This window comes from Cyprinodon variegatus, unplaced genomic scaffold (assembly GCF_000732505.1).
Source record: "Cyprinodon variegatus isolate N-32 unplaced genomic scaffold, C_variegatus-1.0 Scaffold42, whole genome shotgun sequence".
In the NCBI taxonomy this organism is placed as follows: domain Eukaryota; kingdom Metazoa; phylum Chordata; class Actinopteri; order Cyprinodontiformes; family Cyprinodontidae; genus Cyprinodon; species Cyprinodon variegatus.
Genome location: NW_015150495.1, coordinates 1,255,471 through 1,273,574, shown reverse-complemented (window position 1 = coordinate 1,273,574; position 18,104 = coordinate 1,255,471). Strand labels below are relative to the sequence as shown.

The following is an 18,104-nucleotide window of genomic DNA, read 5'->3' as shown; positions in this document are numbered from 1 at the left end:
ATGCCACCAGCCCTTTTTTTTCCCCCCAAGTCTCATCTGTTTCTTTTCTTTCTCTTTCCTGGCGGTCGCTTGTAATCGCGTCTGCATTACTTCAGCACATCAGGTCAGGCTAATTAGTCCATTTGTTATTATAATTATAGATCATAGAGGCGGATTTGGGAAGGTTAGGCAAGGTTTTCAGCCTGTCTGTTTTCCTGAGTTCAGTGATTAGCCCTTGGAGCTCAGGATTAACAGAGAAATTTAGGGCATTTTTTCCATTTGTGCTTCTTTTAGGCTTAAAACAAGTGTTTCTCTTTTTAAGCATTTCCCCTGTTTACCTCTACATGTAACCCAAGCCATTTCCAAAAGCTGTTTGGTTCATTAGTGGCAAATAAAAGCTTTTTTTTTGCCATTTTGCAGATTCAGTAGCTTGTTTACTCTTGAATGGCTGTCGGCTGAACTTGTTTCTAATTAGCGTAGCTGCAAACATGGACTGTCTCTCTCCAGCTTAAGAGACCAAAAGGGCATTGTTGTTTTTATTTTTGTATTTAAGACTGTTTACTTTAAAATCCTCTGAAGAAAACAGTGACGGACAGTGAATTCTTTAATCTGGATGTGAGTTGTAGACATATAGCGTCTCATCACAGATGTTAAAAAAAAACTGATTTAATGAGATTAAATACAGATTAACTGCTTATATTTTGGTGCTTTGACTTTAAAATAAACCACTTATGCTCTTTTTTTTTAATAAGGTATTTATTTATTTTGCACAGTCTTGATAAAATAATACTCATAGTATTTGGAGCTGATTAAAATCTATTAATGATAAAATGTTCTCCGCTATACTCTTTTCTGTCCTACAAATCCAATACAGAGAATAATCCAGAGCAGTCAGAATCGGTCTAAATGTTTCTTAAGTTTGGTCTTTTATTTGCTGAAACCCTGAAATGGGGGGGTGTTGGTTTAGAGGTTAGAGCAGTGCGCTTGTGCCCTAAGAAGGTTAAAAAGGTGACGGCAAAAGATAATAACACATTCCTTCTTTTCATTGTAGAAAAACCATGATCTGTTTTTCTGTTTTCCATTTTCAGATACTTATTCAAGACACACTTAAGCTTATAAGCGTTCTTATGGCATTTCAGTGAAAGGATTTTTATCAAAAACATGATTAATGTGCACAAATAAGGAATAGTTGTATTAACCATCTATATAAATAGAGTTTTATGGTTCCCCCAGGAAATAGGGGGCCTATTATTTCCAAATGATAAATCCCCCCCTGAATACGAGTAGCGAAAACTAAGGCGAAAGAGAAGCAGAAGGAAAATGGGGGAAGTTTGCAATGGATGGTTGTTGCTGGATAGTGAGTTTTACATTTAACTTCTGGAAAGAGCTTAACCCATGTGAACTTTTGTCTCTGGTACCATTTCTGTAACCTTCATGTTATTGTTAAGGCTCATTCACACTGCTGGTGGATGCAAAGATCGGTAAAAGGAAGAAGATTAACACTCTTAGTTGGTCCAGTCTGCTTTCACACAGATACACTATATTGCCAAAAGTATTTGCTCACCTGCCTTGACTCACATATGAGCTTAAGTGACATCCCGTTCCTAATCCATAGGGTTCAATATGACGTCGGTCCACCCTTTGCAGCTAGAACAGCTTCAACTCTTCTGGGAAGGCTGTCCACAAGGTTTAGGAGTGTGTTTATGGGAATTTTTGACCATTCTTCCAGAAGCGCATTTGTGAGGTCGCACACTGATGTTGGACGAGAAGGCCTGGCTCTCAGTCTCCGCTCTAATTCATCCCAAAGGTGTTCTATCGGGTTGAGGTCAGGACTCTGTGCAGGCCAGTCAAGTTCATCCACACCAGACTCTGTCATCCATGTCTTTATGGACCTTGCTTTGTGCACTGGTGCACAGTCATGTTGGAAGAGGAAGGGGCCAGCTCCAAACTGTTCCCACAAAGTTGGGAGCATGGAATTGTCCAAAATGTCTTGGTATGCTGAAGCATTCAGAGTTCCTTTCACTGGAACTAAGGGGCCAAGCCCAGCTCCTGAAAAACAACCCCACACCATAATCCCCCCTCCACCAAACTTTACACTTGGCACAATGCAGTCAGACAAGTACCGTTCTCCTGGCAACCGCCAAACCCAGACCCGTCCATCAGATTGCCAGATGGAGAAGCGCGATTCGTCACTCCAGAGAACGCGTCTCCACTGCTCTAGAGTCCAGTGGCGGCGTGCTTTACACCACCGCATCCGACGCTTTGCATTGCACTTGGTGATGTATGGCTTGGATGCAGCTGCTCGACCATGGAAACCCATTCCATGAAGCTCTCTGCGCACTGTTCTTGAGCTAATCTGAAGGCCACATGAAGTTTGGAGGTCTGTAGTGATTGACTCTGCAGAAAGTTGGCGACCTCTTCGCACTATGCGCGTCAGCATCCGCTGACCCCGCTCCGTCAGTTTACGTGGCCTACCACTTCGTGGCTGAGTTGCTGTCGTTCCCAAACACTTCCATTTTCTTATAATACAGCTGACAGTTGACTGTGGAATATTTAGGAGCGAGGAAATTTCACGACTGGATTTGTTGCACAGGTGGCATCCTATCACAGTTCCACGCTGGAATTCACTGAGCTCCTGAGAGCGACCCATTCTTTCACAAATGTTTGTAAAAACAGTCTGCATGCCTAGGTGCTTGAATTTATACACCTGTGGCCATGGAAGTGATTGGAACACCTGATTCCAATAATTTGGATGGGTGAGCAAATACTTTTGGCAATATAGTGTATATCTAGACCAGATCAACCAAACACAAACAGTTTTAGATCCTGTCCAGATGAAGCTGGTCGTTTAGGGGTCCCATCATGACAGAGGCCTCAAAACGGACTACATTTGAAACCAGTTTCCAGAGTCGATATATTTGAATCTGCCTTCTTCAGGATCTCCATCATAATGCTCTTATATGGACACTTCTGGTCTTCAGTGCTGTGGTTCTGTTTTAGAATCTATGTTTTAGAAGTTGTATTATTGTGGATTATACACCTACTAATTGTTGTTTCTTTGCTGTTGCGGTGCAATTATTTGTCCTCTTTTCTGCACTGTTTACTTTTTTAACTGTGTTTCTTAGCATGTTATATTAGCCTAGAAGCAATTGTTGCCTTTCATATTCAATATTTTTATTAGCAAAGTTAAATACATAAAGAATGCTGCAAAGAGGCATGACATTAATGATAAAGCCAAACTGTGTGATCTAAAAAGAAACACGGCTCTAGTTATGAGCTCATGAATCCAAATCGGATTAAATGCTGTCTGTATTGTAAAGCAAGCAGACATATTATATGTAAAACCACCCTGACAAAATCTAAGTTTTAATAACCTTTTACTTCTTGTTCCTGTTTGATGTGTCCTTCTTGGTCATCAAATAACTTCAGCACTAACGAACTGCTTCTTGGTTTTAATGAACGTAGGTAATGGACAGTCTGGGCCTGATTGCCCTTATCTGCAGACCAATGATTTCCTGGGCTCTTTTCAATTATGTTGGGAAAGAGGTCACTAAAAGGTTTGTTTCTTAGCTCAGCCATTCAGCTTCATTAAAGCCTCTGTGTGTATTCATTAACACCGCAGTCATAGGTCCCTGAAGTGCGTGCTCTGCTTCGACATTTTCTCCTTTACAAATAGATTAAAAAACATATTAATCCTGCTCTAACAGTTTATACTTGATGAGCCTTTTTTGCAAATTTCCTGTGCTTAATGATTGTTGGTTAGGGATGTCGGGGAGATGTTTAGGGCTGCTTAATTATGAGAAAAAACACATTGGGGGCATATAAAGTGTTTATAGCTCCTTCACCATTTTATTTTGCCAGGTTTTGACTATAAACTTTAAGGAAGAGGTCTTAAAAGTTGGAGAGGTATTATCATCCATCAGGAGGTTGTGATGCTGATAAAGAAGATCATATTATATATACATATAGACTTGTTGAAAAAGAAATATTGCTGATGTTGCAATGGCTTATTTATTTGTAATGAAAGTATAATAGTAAATTTTTGATATTTTCTAAGCCTGGCCTAAGCTGGTGGGCCCTCAGGTATTAAGGGGTCTTTGAATATTTGGGTGGAGTTGGGGTACAGGCAAAATCTCATGACCTCTCTTCCCCTGGACAACCCTGGAAATCTCACAAGGGGTTATGAACAAGGATATCAAATATGTCTGCTTTAAGGTATTTCTAACTGGATTTTACTTCATAGAAATATAGCTATTATATAGCTATATATATTATATAGCAATATAACTATTATACAGTGGACGAAAACGAACTGTGGTTAAATGATAAATCATATTAATCATGATTAATCTATTATTTAAATAATTTTCAACTAATTTAGTAATCGATTTATCATTAACTGGAGTATAGAGACCCATATAGAGCAGCAATTATACCCAAACTTCTCAAGTGTAAAAGTTTTAGTTTCACCTGATTTCATTCTGTAAGAAAATCTTCTTTAAGGAATCTTTTGCTATCGCATTATTTATCATCTACATGGACTCAACTCTGACAGGTACAAACAAAGCTGGACAACTGCGTACGCTTACACAGTGTTAGTATACATTCCTTTTGAAAGACCTCATCATGCTTGAGTATTTATATTGAACACCTTTAAATGTCAAACCAAGCTAACATGGGTCCCCAGGTGCTAGTTGGCAGCTAGACTATTCCTAGTCAAGCAGTTCACAAGGAACCACAGCATGTCACCCACTGTCTGAAATGAGAGGTGTGTGGTGGATGCCCTGTTAGAGAAGATGGTGCAAGGGACCCAATTTGTCTAACTTTGTTTTGCTTTTATTTAGCCAGAAGGCAAACTTGTCTGATGGCACCATGGTAGAGTTGGAAATGAAAGTATTTATCAATATAAATGTAAATATATGTAAATGTAAAGTAGTCGATTACGAAATGTCAAAATAGCTTGAAGTATGTCCATGGTAAGTTGGAGACTATATGCTCTCACTCATTAAGGATTTCTATCAGGTGTTAGTAATTAGTTCCAAATTAATTGATTTCTGAAAACAATATGATTTTATTTAGGTGTTTTGGAGAAACAAAGGCAATAGAAAACTTTTAAGATCACAACTCTACTTTTTTTTTGTCTGTTAATACAGAGTTTTTTTCTGTCATAAAATAATGTTAGAAAAAAAGTCAAAGGAGGTATTTGGTTGACTTTTTGTATCCTTTAATTAATTCTAATCTTGAATTTGCTTGTGGAAAACATTTTGAAAAGTACTTGTAGGTGTAAAAGTGGGTAAGATGATACATTGAAGTCACTAGTGTACTGACCGATGGCTTTTGTTTACCGTGAGATAAAGTTTGACACCATAATTTATGAAGATAAAGCGTCCGCCATACCAGCGTCCGACTGGAAATATAAAGTACAGCCATAATGATCCATAGATGCTGACTGGACTGTTAAGGGATTTTCTGTAATAAATTGAGCAAATTTGCTGCTTGCTTTGTAATTTCCCTGAACCACCTGCTGCAGATCACCATGTGTCACATCCATTTAATGCTGTTTTGCTCTGGGTAAAAATATACCCCCTTAAGTTGCTCCCCCCGTTACAAGAGCTTTGCACCTTTTACTGTTACCTTTTAAAGAGCTATATTGTATATGGAACAATATCAAACCCCAATCAGCTCATTTCTCTTTGAATTCATAGGTCAGGCAGATAAAATATGCCTCAAGGTTGCTCATTACTCAGAGCCGTTTTGCGAGCCCCAAAGCTTCCTCTCTGCACCGTCGCCAAGTGTTGCAATTCACCGACGTGTCATGAGCTCCATTTTTATCTGTCACATTCGTTTGCGTGTGATGGCTGCTGATGCTCGGCTCATTAGGGATTCTTTCCCCCTCCTTCTCTCGCCACCGTCGCCACTGCCACGTCTCCTTGAGAAGCTAAGACTCTGACTCATGTTCGTCCTTGACTCACACCCCCGTCTTGTCTTCCCAGGAGCTCGCCATTTACACCTCGTTTCATCCACTGTTTTGATAACTCTTTTCCTCACTCTTTTGGTTTTTCTAGTTCATTTTTACTCTAATTGCCTGCATTGAAATATTGTTATTTTTTTATATATTGTTTGAATTAATAGTTTTTCTTCCCTTCTTTTGTCTTCTGTAGGAGCTGGTGGGCAGCAACCCTCCGCAGAGGAACTGGAAGGGAATAGCGATCGCCCTTCTTGTCATTCTGGTCATCTGCTCGCTGATCGTCACCTCCGTCATCCTGTTGACACCAGGTACAGCAGTGCAGGACAGGAGTGGGAGGGGTGGGGGGGGGCTCCACACTATGCGCTCCTCAGCACTCTGTTTACACACATTGTTATGCACAGGCATGCCTATTAAAGTTCACAATCAATCTCCTCGCAAACAATGCAACGGACAAAGTGCTAGTGGTTTGCTGTCTCTGTCCTTGGACGGCCCAGGCTTTGGCAAGTGTTGGCACTAATTTCCCCCCTCAGTGTCCACATGGACACTTTTGCTTTAAGAGATTTAGTCAAGGTCAGGAAACTTCATTAAATTGAGCTTGTGCAACATTACCTTCTTCACAAACAATCACCTCCCTATGTGCCTATTTTGACTTAGTTACATAATTTGTATGTCTGTTTCTTTGCTTAGTTGTTTTAAAGCCCCTGAGTTTCATTTGTGACTGACCTTGAAGTACGCTCTGTGTTTTTCTTTTTTTACTTTAATCAGACGACCATCTGTTTGCATTCAGTCCCATAAAGTTCCTTGATACGGTTTTATGCACTGCAGGAGTCAAATCAGGTTAATGTAGCCTTCATTGTGTGCTCACTGGAATTAATTTATGACAATAAGCAAAGTGTCCTTGTTCACAGTTTCCCCTCATTGATAATGTCATTTTGTGTTTCTCGCAATGCTGAACAGGTAGTTCAATCCTTTTTAGAGAAATCAACAAATGTTGTAAATCCTAGAAATACAGTACCCCAAATACATACGCCTATACTAGAATCAGATAGTTGGACACAACTTTTGCAACTCTCAACAATCCTTTGATATAATTTGGGCACTTTCTTTGCAGAAGTTTATTTAAATTTAATGCAAGTTCTGTCTTTCCCCTGACCAAAAAAGTTTTCCTTGGTAAACATCTATTATCTTCATGTTAGCTACTTAAAAAAATAACAAATGTTATTGCATTGTATTTTTGTAGGTATTGTATTTTTTCTCATCTAAGTAGAAATTCTTAACTTTGATGCCCCCAAAAGTTGGAAGTATGGGTCAGAAAATTTTATTCAATTCAGTTTAGTCTAGTTATATATCTCCAATTCACAACACACATCATCTCAAGGCATTTTACAGAGACAATACAGTCAGATTGGTTCAGTTTTTCTAAGAAAAAATCAACTTGACATTAATCCCTCACACAACAGTGGAGAGAAAAACTCCCTTTAACAGGAAGAAACCTCCAACAGAACCATGTTCAGCGTGAGTGGTCAAAAAGAAGCAAATATACAAAGGCAACTGTCAACCAGCTGCACAGGTGGCCATGTCCTATAAACACACAGCCAGGCAGACGAGTTTCAAGTCAGCTCCCTTGTCAAAAGATGAAAGAGAGCACGTACAGTTACTCACAGTCAGAAAAAGAGGACTACACTGAAAATCGGGCCAACCTCCAACATCTACAAACAAAAGTGTTGATGCCAGCAGCACAGGTGATATTTCTCTCAATGATGATGTCACAGCCAAACAGGAACAGACCAGATGAAGCTACTATGATGACAAAAACCAGAGCGCATAGCGTTGGACATTAAATTTACAAATACTGCAGAATGGAAGAATAAAGATAGAATGAAGCAAAATGATGAAGAGTGGTCCCTATGTCCTCCAGCAGCATAAGCCTATAGCAGCATAACTATTGAGAAAGCCAGGATAAACTGAGCCACTCTGACTATAAGCTTTATTAAATAGGAAAGTTTTAGCCATGCCTTAAAAGTTGGCAGGTTATCTTCCTCACATATTACAACTGGTAGTTTGTTCCATAGGAGAGGAGCCAAATAACTAAAGGATCTGTTTCCATTTTACTTTCAAAAATTCTAAGAACCAGAAGAAAACCTGCAGATTTAGAGCAAAGTACTCTGTTAGGAACATAAGGAACAATCAGATCTCTGATATAAGATGAAGCTTGGCCATTTAACTATTGATATGTGAGAAGGGGGATTCTAAATTGTATTCTGGATTTAACTGGAAGCCAATAAGGAGAAGCTATAAGAGAAATTATTATATCCCTTTTTAGTTTTCATCAAAACTCTGGCTGCAGCATTTTGGATCACCTGAAGGCTTTTAACTAATTGTGACCACAGTGGCAATATATGAAAAGTAAAGCATACAAGCATCTACCAGTTGAAAAATGTGTTGCCATGACCTCTGGTACCTGAGGATGTGACTTAATGTTCTGGTTTTATCCTTGGAGTCTGTTAATGACCACCCTAGGAGGTAGACAATTGTAATCTAATAATAATCTTTAGTTATGGAACAGCATGACTGATAGAACATAGCATGATTGGTTTTGAAACAGGGCTTTTTTTTTTTTTTTTTTTTTTTTTCAATTTTTCTCCAAGCTGGGGCAGTTACTCTGGTGTTCTTTATGGTTCCAGTTCATGGTGGACCCCAGTGGTGGCTGGGTCTTACACCCAAACAACAGAACAGAGGACCCAAACCATCTTCCTTTCATCTGAGGGAGTTTTGTTTTTCTTCTAGATCTTGGAAAAGTAGCCAAACTTAATACCTTATATTGATACCATGTTGTTATAGCAACAACTTTTTGAGTCTACTGTTATTGAGGATGGCTTTAAAAGACTTCCTTAATTGTTTAAAATTCTCCTTCTTAGAACTTCACCAGGTTCTTAAGAAGTAAAAAAATATTGCTCGATCCTATGAGTAATGTCAAGCAAATTATTTCATACAGGCAAGGCAAGGCAAGTTATTTTTATAGCACTATTCAGTAGATGGACAATTGAAAGTGCTTAAATTAAATTAAATTAAATTAAATTAAATTAATTAAATGAATACAATAGAGAAAAAAGTAAAGATTAAAATAAATAAAATTTTTGAACTACAACCTTAAACATACATCAGTTACAGCAACATTTTAACTTGAACAGTCAAAGGCAGCCCTAAACAAATGGGTATTTAACTTTTACTTGAAAGAACTCGGGCTGTCAGCATTTGTCCAGCTTTATGTAAATTTGTTCCTGATAAGTGTAGCATAGGAACTGAATTCTGCTTTTTCATGTTGGGTTTTAATTCTAGGTAAAGGGAAACTGTATTATGCAGGGAATCAGTCAATCTAATAATAATCAATTTGATGAGTCTGAGTTGATGAGGTAACTGAGGCCCACTGATTCTTCCAGTCTCAAAATTTTATTCCAACTTCCTTCCATTGTCCCCCTTGGCAGTTCTGGCATGTTTGCTATTGACAGAGCAGACCAAGACAGCACGAGTAGAGCAAGAAAAAAACTTTAGGACAGGCGGGCGGTGTTTTACTAGCTTTACAAATGCCTCAGTCTGCCTGCTCTGTTTCTAGCATTTTTGTTCTCAAACCGAAGCATGGCTCCAATACATATTTTTCCACATTCTCCAAAATGTATGCTTAAAGGCCATAAGCAGACAGCCTGTTAAATGAACTAATACTGGGGAACTTTAATGGTATTTTGCGTATTAATGTTAGTGCTGCCCTTGTCAAATTTGGTTTTAAAAGTTGCTGTGATTTAATTAGTGTTTTGGTGCATTGGAGTGGGGCCGTAAGACATTGGAGCTCCACAAACCCTTTCTCAAGGACAGAGCTTGCTTTTGCACAAATGGTTTATTTTACTCCTCCGGGATGTTATTGTAGTTGTTAATTGGATTCCTGAATTCTGTTAAGTTGAATGTGTTGTCATATTTTCTGCTCACAGGCTTACTAATACATTCTCTTAAAAACCTTCATAACTTTTAGAGTTATCAGGCTTCATTGCAGATTGTTACCCTTCAAACTGCAGTCGTTATTTTATTTTCTTGAATAGTTTCAAAATGCTTAACGCATTTGAAATTAGAAACTGTAAATTGAGATCTCATCCCGCTCCAAAATGGTTTATCAGAGACTAAATATGATTCTTCAGTCCAGTTGATGCAATTTCTGAATGCATGGTTGCTTCTTCCTAAAATATTTTGCTAGCAGAGCATCAAGTCAGACTCAAAATGTGACCTGATCCTCACAATGACAAGGGTATAAACACTATCGATTGAGATGTCTGACCACATTGTAGAGTCTGTTTTCTACATGGTTCTCAAGCAGTCCAGTGAAAATGTGCAATTTTTTTCTTTTATAATTTCTTGGTTAAGTATGGTAAATATATAAAGGGATAAAATGTTTACTATCCACATTTTATTCTTTAGTCTGTTCTCTAAAATATCAGAATTACCGAATAATGAAAACATCCCTTTATCACAAGTTTATGCTGTTTATTTTGTATCTTCTTTAATTGGCACTCAGTGATATTTTTTCTTCAATCAACTGTTAGTTTTAGTGTTAAGGTACATTTAGCTATTTTCTGTCAAATAGATCTTTGAGGTCTTTAAATTAAAGAGTTAATAACTGATCATCAGTGTGTTTAAACACATATGTTGTGCAACTCTCATATATATGTATTGCTCACCCCGGTATGGATGCCATAAAATGTTGAATAACTGTAATATGCATTGTGAGTCCAGTAGGGGTGGTAAATATGTTATCTTATTAGATATTATTTGGACTGCCATATATTGTTTATGAGCACACACCCTACTGGCTGTGTATTAGGACAACAGATGAAAGTGTGAATCGAGCTCAAATCATGGTGAAACTGAAAATGATGCACATATGGAATGAATTATTCAAAACTTCCATTCAAAATAGTTTATCAGCAAAAATCATTCAGCTTCTACTTAAACATATTTAGGTGAAAAACTCTTGACTAAAAACTTGTCAAACAACTTAACTAAGCTACTATGTAAAAATAAGGAAACAAATGGTTGGAAACCATAATCAATCCAATGATGCAATATTATCACATTTTAGCATGGATTTTATATTTGAGAACCAAATTTTATCTTGTATAATTTAGGATGTGATCAAATTCGTTTTTGGATAATGTAGAGCAATTGGAATGTTTTCAAACCAATTCACAATACAAACCCATGAGGTGAATGAAACAGTATATGGCTAAATAATGTTTTATTAAATGATTTACTTATTCAGGAACCAATAACCTTTATTTAATTGATTCATTACCCTCTTTGAAAGAGCTAGCAGCAAGCAGACATTCCTTAAAATGACTTTTGGTAATAATTTGGTCATCAAAATATAATTCGCATATGAAAAAAGTGAAATAAAGCTTTTCTAGCTTTGCAGCAACAGCTCAAAACACATTACTGTTGCATAGCATACAATGCTATCCATCCTGTTAACTTTACCTTTACTCATTAGTAGACACATGAAATATCAAAATTGTCAAAAAAACATATTGTTTAACTAGAATCTGTCTCTAACTGCCAGACCTTATACCTCTACCCAAGTCTATTTTTGAAAAGTTGAGATTTCTCAAGCAGTTAGCAGCTTAGCATGGCAGGCACACAGAAATGAGAGTTCCTTGGTTCCAGCCACACATCAGGGGAGCTCTCTTTCTCCAATCTCTTCATTTCTTCAGACATCTTAAGAGTTCCTGAAACTCAAAAAGTGTGTCTGTGTGAGAACATTCTGTTTTTCAGCAGTTCAGTTCTGACAAGTCAACCATCACGACTTAGCCTTGGTCATTCTGGAGATCTGGACCTTGGGCCTGGCTTTCATCTTCCAATCTGAAACCCCATGGCAGCTTCACGGAAATAGAAAGAAATCCTGTCTGTTGTGATGTTTTTGTCCTCAACACGGCGGGGGTACATATCTATGGAAGGTTTATTGTAGAGTGTATTGTAGAGTTGGTGGAAGGTTTGTAGAAGCTTTGAGAGGGTGGCAGCACTGTGGAGAACAACTATACACCCTTAACCAGTGAATATGATAAGATTAAATATAGACATTACTCAAGAAATTCCAAAATTATTATTATGGTTTATGGCCCAACACCAAATCAGTGTTTGGTAGTTTTGCTGAACTTGGACATAAAAGCTTTTGACCAGCACAATGTTAAAAAGAAAATACACCAACAGGGACCTTGGAGAAGGAACTATTGCTTAAAATTCTCTAATTCTACATAGATAGTTAAAAAGAAAGAATAGTCAAGAACAAGTCATTAACCCTTTAAAGTGTTTCAATAAGAAAGTCTCGTTTTACAAAAATAATAGAATAGAATGAATAAAAAAATACAAATATATGCACAAATGTGCACTTATAATTGTTATTAAGACACAGTAACAGTTTATTTGAAATATTTAAGGCACTGCAATTAACAGCAGGGTTGTAAACAACCTATTTGTGCTTAGACTGCAGAGATGATGGCTGGGCAATTATCTGCATCTGCAAAATAATTGAAATTTAGCAAAATACTATTTTTAAGCTGCAAAAGCACTCAATTTCTGTCACATTACATTTAACAAGACAAACACTCACCCCAGCCCTTCAGGTGCCAGTAATGGGTTTCAAGTTGGGTTGCTGCCACACAGAAAGAAGAGAGAGTTGCAGCGAGTAGATCCATGCATGCAAGTAGAAGTACTTTTGCATACATCAGTAACAGTAAAGGCCTGCACCAAGGGACTCTGGCGAACCAAGCTTTGAAAACAATAAGTGATTCATCTACATGCTTGCGGTTAGTCCAAAATAAAATCACAATTGCAATTTTGGTGGGAAAAAAAATCTCTTTTTATTTTTTTGGCATAATTGTTCAGCCCTAGAGAAGACTGATACTGATTGGAATAGACCTGCAACATTAACTGTGAAAAAGTGAAGCAATGTGAATACTTAATAGATGCTCTAGAAGTATGCAGTGTTAATGTCTTTATTTTTCAAGTTCTAGCAAAAAACAACAAATACATCATAGTTGTGTTTTACACCTGTGGAATGGTGACATTATGAGCTAAATAATTCTGTGATTGGATGTTTTATCTCTTGTCCATTTTCTTCATTAGTATGACAAAGCCCTCTCGTCTAACTCCCATTTGTTTATGGGAATCATGTCCTCAGCCAAACAAGGTGCAATGTTCTCAATTATTTAATGGCAACACTTTGAAGATGGAGGACACAAAGCACATATACACAGTATATCACATATACAGTAGAATGCCAAGTGCCAAAGAGATCCATCCAATAGTCCAAATACATTAAGGACTCATTTAATTGAAATGCTTTAAGCTTCTGTGTGATTGACAAAACCCTAATGGCAGGAATGCAGAGTTTTGAGCCAAGCTTTTTGCAGTTGGTAGTTTTCCCATTATGCTTATCACACAGACTGTTATTGAGAGGACAAGAAAACCATGCAGTGACAGTTATAGCCCTATACCTCCATCTCAACATCCTTTCTTCGAATGTTTTCCAGTGTCATTGTGGTACGACTGCAGGAATTCCACCACCAACTCTTTTGTTTTTTTGTTATATAAGAGACTGGTCTACAAAGGTCAATGTCCACTGTCTTTACTCCAAATCATCCTCATATTTGTAGAAGCTGGCTTTGCAGAGATAAAATGCCATAGAGACTTCATTTTGTATATTTAAAGAATCTCTAAACAATTTTGTTTGGACAGGTGAGACCTATAGGGAGATGTTTGAGCATTAAGCTAATAAAATTAGGCCTCATACCAACTGACATCTACATCGGTAGGGGTATTATGAGTTAGGTGATTTTACTGCCACAGAACCTTGACACCTGGTCATCATTGAGTTGGGTGTTTAGTCTTTAAACTAAAGTGTTTAAGAGCCCAATTTTAGAGTATAGAGTATCTATTAGACAACCAAAGCTTAACCCAAACTTGGTCATCAACAGGAGACAGACAGACCCAAACACAGCCACTAATCTGTAAGTAAATGGCTGCAGAGTGAACTTTAATGGCCCAACCAAATTCCAGGCCTCAAACCATTTCAAAAGCTGTAGAAATAAATGTCTACAAATGTAAATGAACTAAAGTATTTTTGTAAGAAATAGTGGAGAGACTTAGACAATGACTTAGAAATTGATAAAGTCATAAAGTAAACAACTACTGAGAGTTATCGTTTTCAGTTTCTGGTCCAATGTGTTCAATCACTATGCACCTAGTAAGTATTTGCACTGGTTCATGAATTTTTAGTGACATTTTGAAAAGCTAGACAAACATGCAAGGTGGAAAGAAATGGTGTTTTGTTCTGAGCTATTCAAACCACTCCTAAGAAGGATGCTTTGCTCCGAGCTAATACTGGCATTCCTCTGTTTGACAAAGGAGCATTTTCTGGCTCCTCTCTGTGAAGAAATTATCTCTGCCTCTTAAAACAAGTGTCTACCTGTGTGGCGGTAATTAAATTCCTTTATTCTTGTCATTGCGTATTCACAACAACAAAAAAATGGGGTTTATCTATAACCTGTTGGAATTTAAAGAATCCATTTTTGCATATATGGGAACATTGTCTGTGACTCCCATATGTCCTTCGTTCTGAATTTATGCTTCGACTGCTTCTGGTTGTTCCAGAAATTGTTGGAAATGTGTTGGAAAATTCTTTCTTTATAGACTTGATTTTGCATTTTTATTCTAAAACACACCATTTGAAATGGGTAGACATCGTTTTGAAGCAAAGAATACTGTAGATTTCTAAACAATAACAGCAGATTTTATGCGTGGGTGTAAAAAAACTAGGCAGAGATTAAAACAAAGCAGCCTTTTAAATTAGGATATTGTCTTTCTTTTTTAAAGGAAAACATGCTTCAAAGGTTTAAAATTGCAGGGAAAAATCCAATTGGTCTTTATGCGGGGCCCAAGTTAGGCTCACCTCATATTGAAAGTACTTTAAGGAGTCTTTTACTCAAAAAAACGCTGAATCCAGTGGTTATTCAGGAAATCCTGTTTGGTTCAAATTATAGTTAAAGGAAACTTTTACAAACAAAGGGACACTGAGAAGCAAATTGTGGTGGTGCTTCTTGCCTCAAGAGTTGTTTCCACGCACTTAACGGGTTGGGTTGATGGATGTTCCCTATACAGGTTGGCAACCAGTTTCTAAGTGCACCTGACAGCCACTTTGTTCTCTTTCACACACACACTCCCACACACACACCGACCGACTTGGGACACACATTTAGACTTTTGTACACCCAGCTCCTCCTCCGAAAATCTACAACTTTGATACCTGTGAGGGTACTCTCTTCCCGACACATCTAGGTCATATGCTGGTGCTGGTTTTATGACTGACAGCTGCAGCTCAGTGAAAGAGTGAAAGGATGACGTGCGAGCAAAGTGAAGATAAAACATCCTTTGAGATGTGCTCATAAGAAGCAGGAAAGGGAGCATAATGTGGCATAGAAAGTTTAATAATACAACTAGAAAAGAAAAAAATATTTTTTAGAGAAAACTATTGAAAGATGCCACCCTGATTGGCTACAGTAAGCGTGTTCACTCTATTAAAGCACATTTAGTCTGATTCTGAGCATTCACTGTTCTTTAGTAGGAGTTAATCCAGTTTGACCCAGTCCACCTTGCAACATGTCTCCAAATCTATCTGATTGTGTGGACGTCTCTTGTCCTCAGCCATCTTCACACCAGTTCTGAAATCTGAATGATTTTAATGGATTCTGCTGAAGCCCTTTTTTATTGATTTGGGTTTGTTTTTCAATCACATAGATTCCCAATGTGTCTGAAAAATAAATGTTATCTTTACTGTTTATCAGACACCAAAATGTTTGGTGTCAAACCTTTTATTTGGAAGTCATTAGAATTTCATCTACATTGGTGAAAAGACCCAGTTCCATGTGAATAGAAAAAACCCCTCTGCATGATGCTGCCACCACCATGTTTTCCCTTTTGGAAAAAGCAGGCTTGAGGAATGCATGTTAGGGCAGTTAACCGGAATACATGTTTTCATCCTGAAATTGTACTCCCTTATCTATACATTGGCAGGATATATGAAATTATTTTTTTCTCTTGAGGAGAAAGATGCGTAAAAAGTCATTGATTTTCAAGTGACAATTTAGTCACGTTTTCCAGTGTAGACATGCACATCTCATGTTAAAAAGTTTTTATTGGATATTTTTAAAATCTTAAAATTCTGTGCCAGTTTTGTCTCCTATGGCTAATATGAAATAAAAAGAAATGGGCTATAAAGTTAAGAAAATCATCATGAAACTGATCGTCATAAAAGTAGAACTGATTTTCTTATGAAATGTAACTTTTTCTGTTAACCAGCTATAAAAATACAGGACTATTGTGTTTTTCATGATTATTGCCAAATCCTTAAAAAAGACATATTTTTTTTTTTTTTATAAAAGTGAACTTTCTGATTGATATGATTTAATCTAACAGGTTTGGTGCTCCTATCTGCCAGCTTAGAAGCACCCAGTTTCTATTTTGAGGCTCATGTTCAAAGACTTGCTGTGCATGCATAAACTAAACACTGGAAATCCTTTAATTTGAATGATGACACTGATGATCTTGCTGCTGTATGAGACTTTAGAGTTGCAGTTTTAGCAGTTTCAGAGAGATTGTGTCATCATTTCAGGGTTGTTTTTGAGAACCAGTAGCACTTAAAGTATTACAAATTATTCCTTGAAATTCAAAATTAAATTTACAGACATAATAAAATGAAAATGATAGCTAAAATTAATACCTTATAATCCCCTACATTAACTTTGAGTCATTGTTTGTTTACACTAAGTTTAAATGTCGAAAGTAAGTTTATGTTTGTTGCCTTTCTTTAAAATATCACCTTGTTATTTGAGCCAGCAAATTAAATGTAAGGTATTTTATTTTTTTATATGTGGTTTTAGGGCTGAAAATGATTGTTTTATAAATAGGCTCCCAAAATAATGTGACTTAATATCAAGAAAAGAAGGGGTTTAGGTATTGATAATTTGCTTTTCAACTTATTTTCCTGTGGGAAATAAAGATAATTTAAATGATACATTTTATTGCTCCACCAAGACCAAATCAGTGCTGTAGATCACAATAATTTGCAAAAATGCTTTATATTAGAGATATTCATGACATGTCAATAATGAAGACAAAGATTTCCCTTTTTTGAAAGTGAAACATCAGGGGAGGTGAAGATGTTGTTGGTTTCAGTTTTTTTTTCTGTATGTTTTAGTCTTTCTTTGCTAAGAAACTATAAGAAGACAGATTCAACAATTTTTAAAATAATTACTGAGATTCAATCTGCTCTAGAGTTCTTAATAAAACATAAAATTAATAATTTTTAGGGATATGTTTATAGGCAAAACAAAGTGGTGATGGCTTTCTTTTTTTTTTGCCTTCTCTCCGCCCTGCAATGAGTGATTTTATGAAGCTGGGGATGATATGATGAGCATTGATGGATGAAATTAAGCTGAAATAAATTGCAGGAGGCATCTGCTGTAAATATGTTCATCTCTGCTGACAAATAGAACCCATCCTGGTTTTATCAAAAGCCTGAGGGAGTTATGATGATGCCTTTGTTATTTTGCTCTTGTGACTTTTTCCCCCCATCTCATATACGGCTTTTCTTCTTTGGAAGTTGAATAGCCTGTGGGGAAAAAAATGTTAAGATGCAGTTTGAGGTAATACTTCTGACAAAGGACATTATAGATTCTCAGATTTTTGTTGTCAGGCTGGAAAAACAGGATTATTTGAAACTGTGGTCATTTTTATTTATTTATTTTTTTTGTTGCACCCTTCAAAAAGCACCTTTAACCACACTAACAGCTTTATAAGATATTGAGTTCAATTCCAGCATTTATTAAAGTCCAGTTTATCAGAAGGCATTAACTTTTATCCTTAATGTTGCTCATTCTTTGGTGTTAATGCAATAAAACTATGTTAATCAATTGTACAGCAGTGCTAAAAGTAAAACTAGCACATAATATGTATTTTGGATTTAAGTATGCAATCGTTAAAGCATAAAAAAAGTAGCTTCCAAGCTTTAATCTCTAATGCTGAGGGCAGACATTGTCATCGTCAGATAGCTGTGTGGTTT

The 18,104-nt window shown here is 36.9% G+C and overlaps 1 protein-coding gene across 5 annotated transcripts in view; it reads left to right on the top strand.

Moving 5' to 3' along the window:
• The window catches only part of dpp6 (dipeptidyl-peptidase 6), a 329,860-nt gene that overhangs the window by 208,054 nt on the left and 103,702 nt on the right, over positions 1-18,104 (top strand). For all 5 annotated transcript variants that reach the window (XM_015370176.1, XM_015370175.1, XM_015370172.1 and 2 more), the window contains exon 2: positions 6,141-6,255. In XM_015370176.1, coding sequence (XP_015225662.1) covers positions 6,141-6,255 — 115 coding nt within the window. The remainder of the gene's footprint in view (positions 1-6,140; positions 6,256-18,104) is intronic.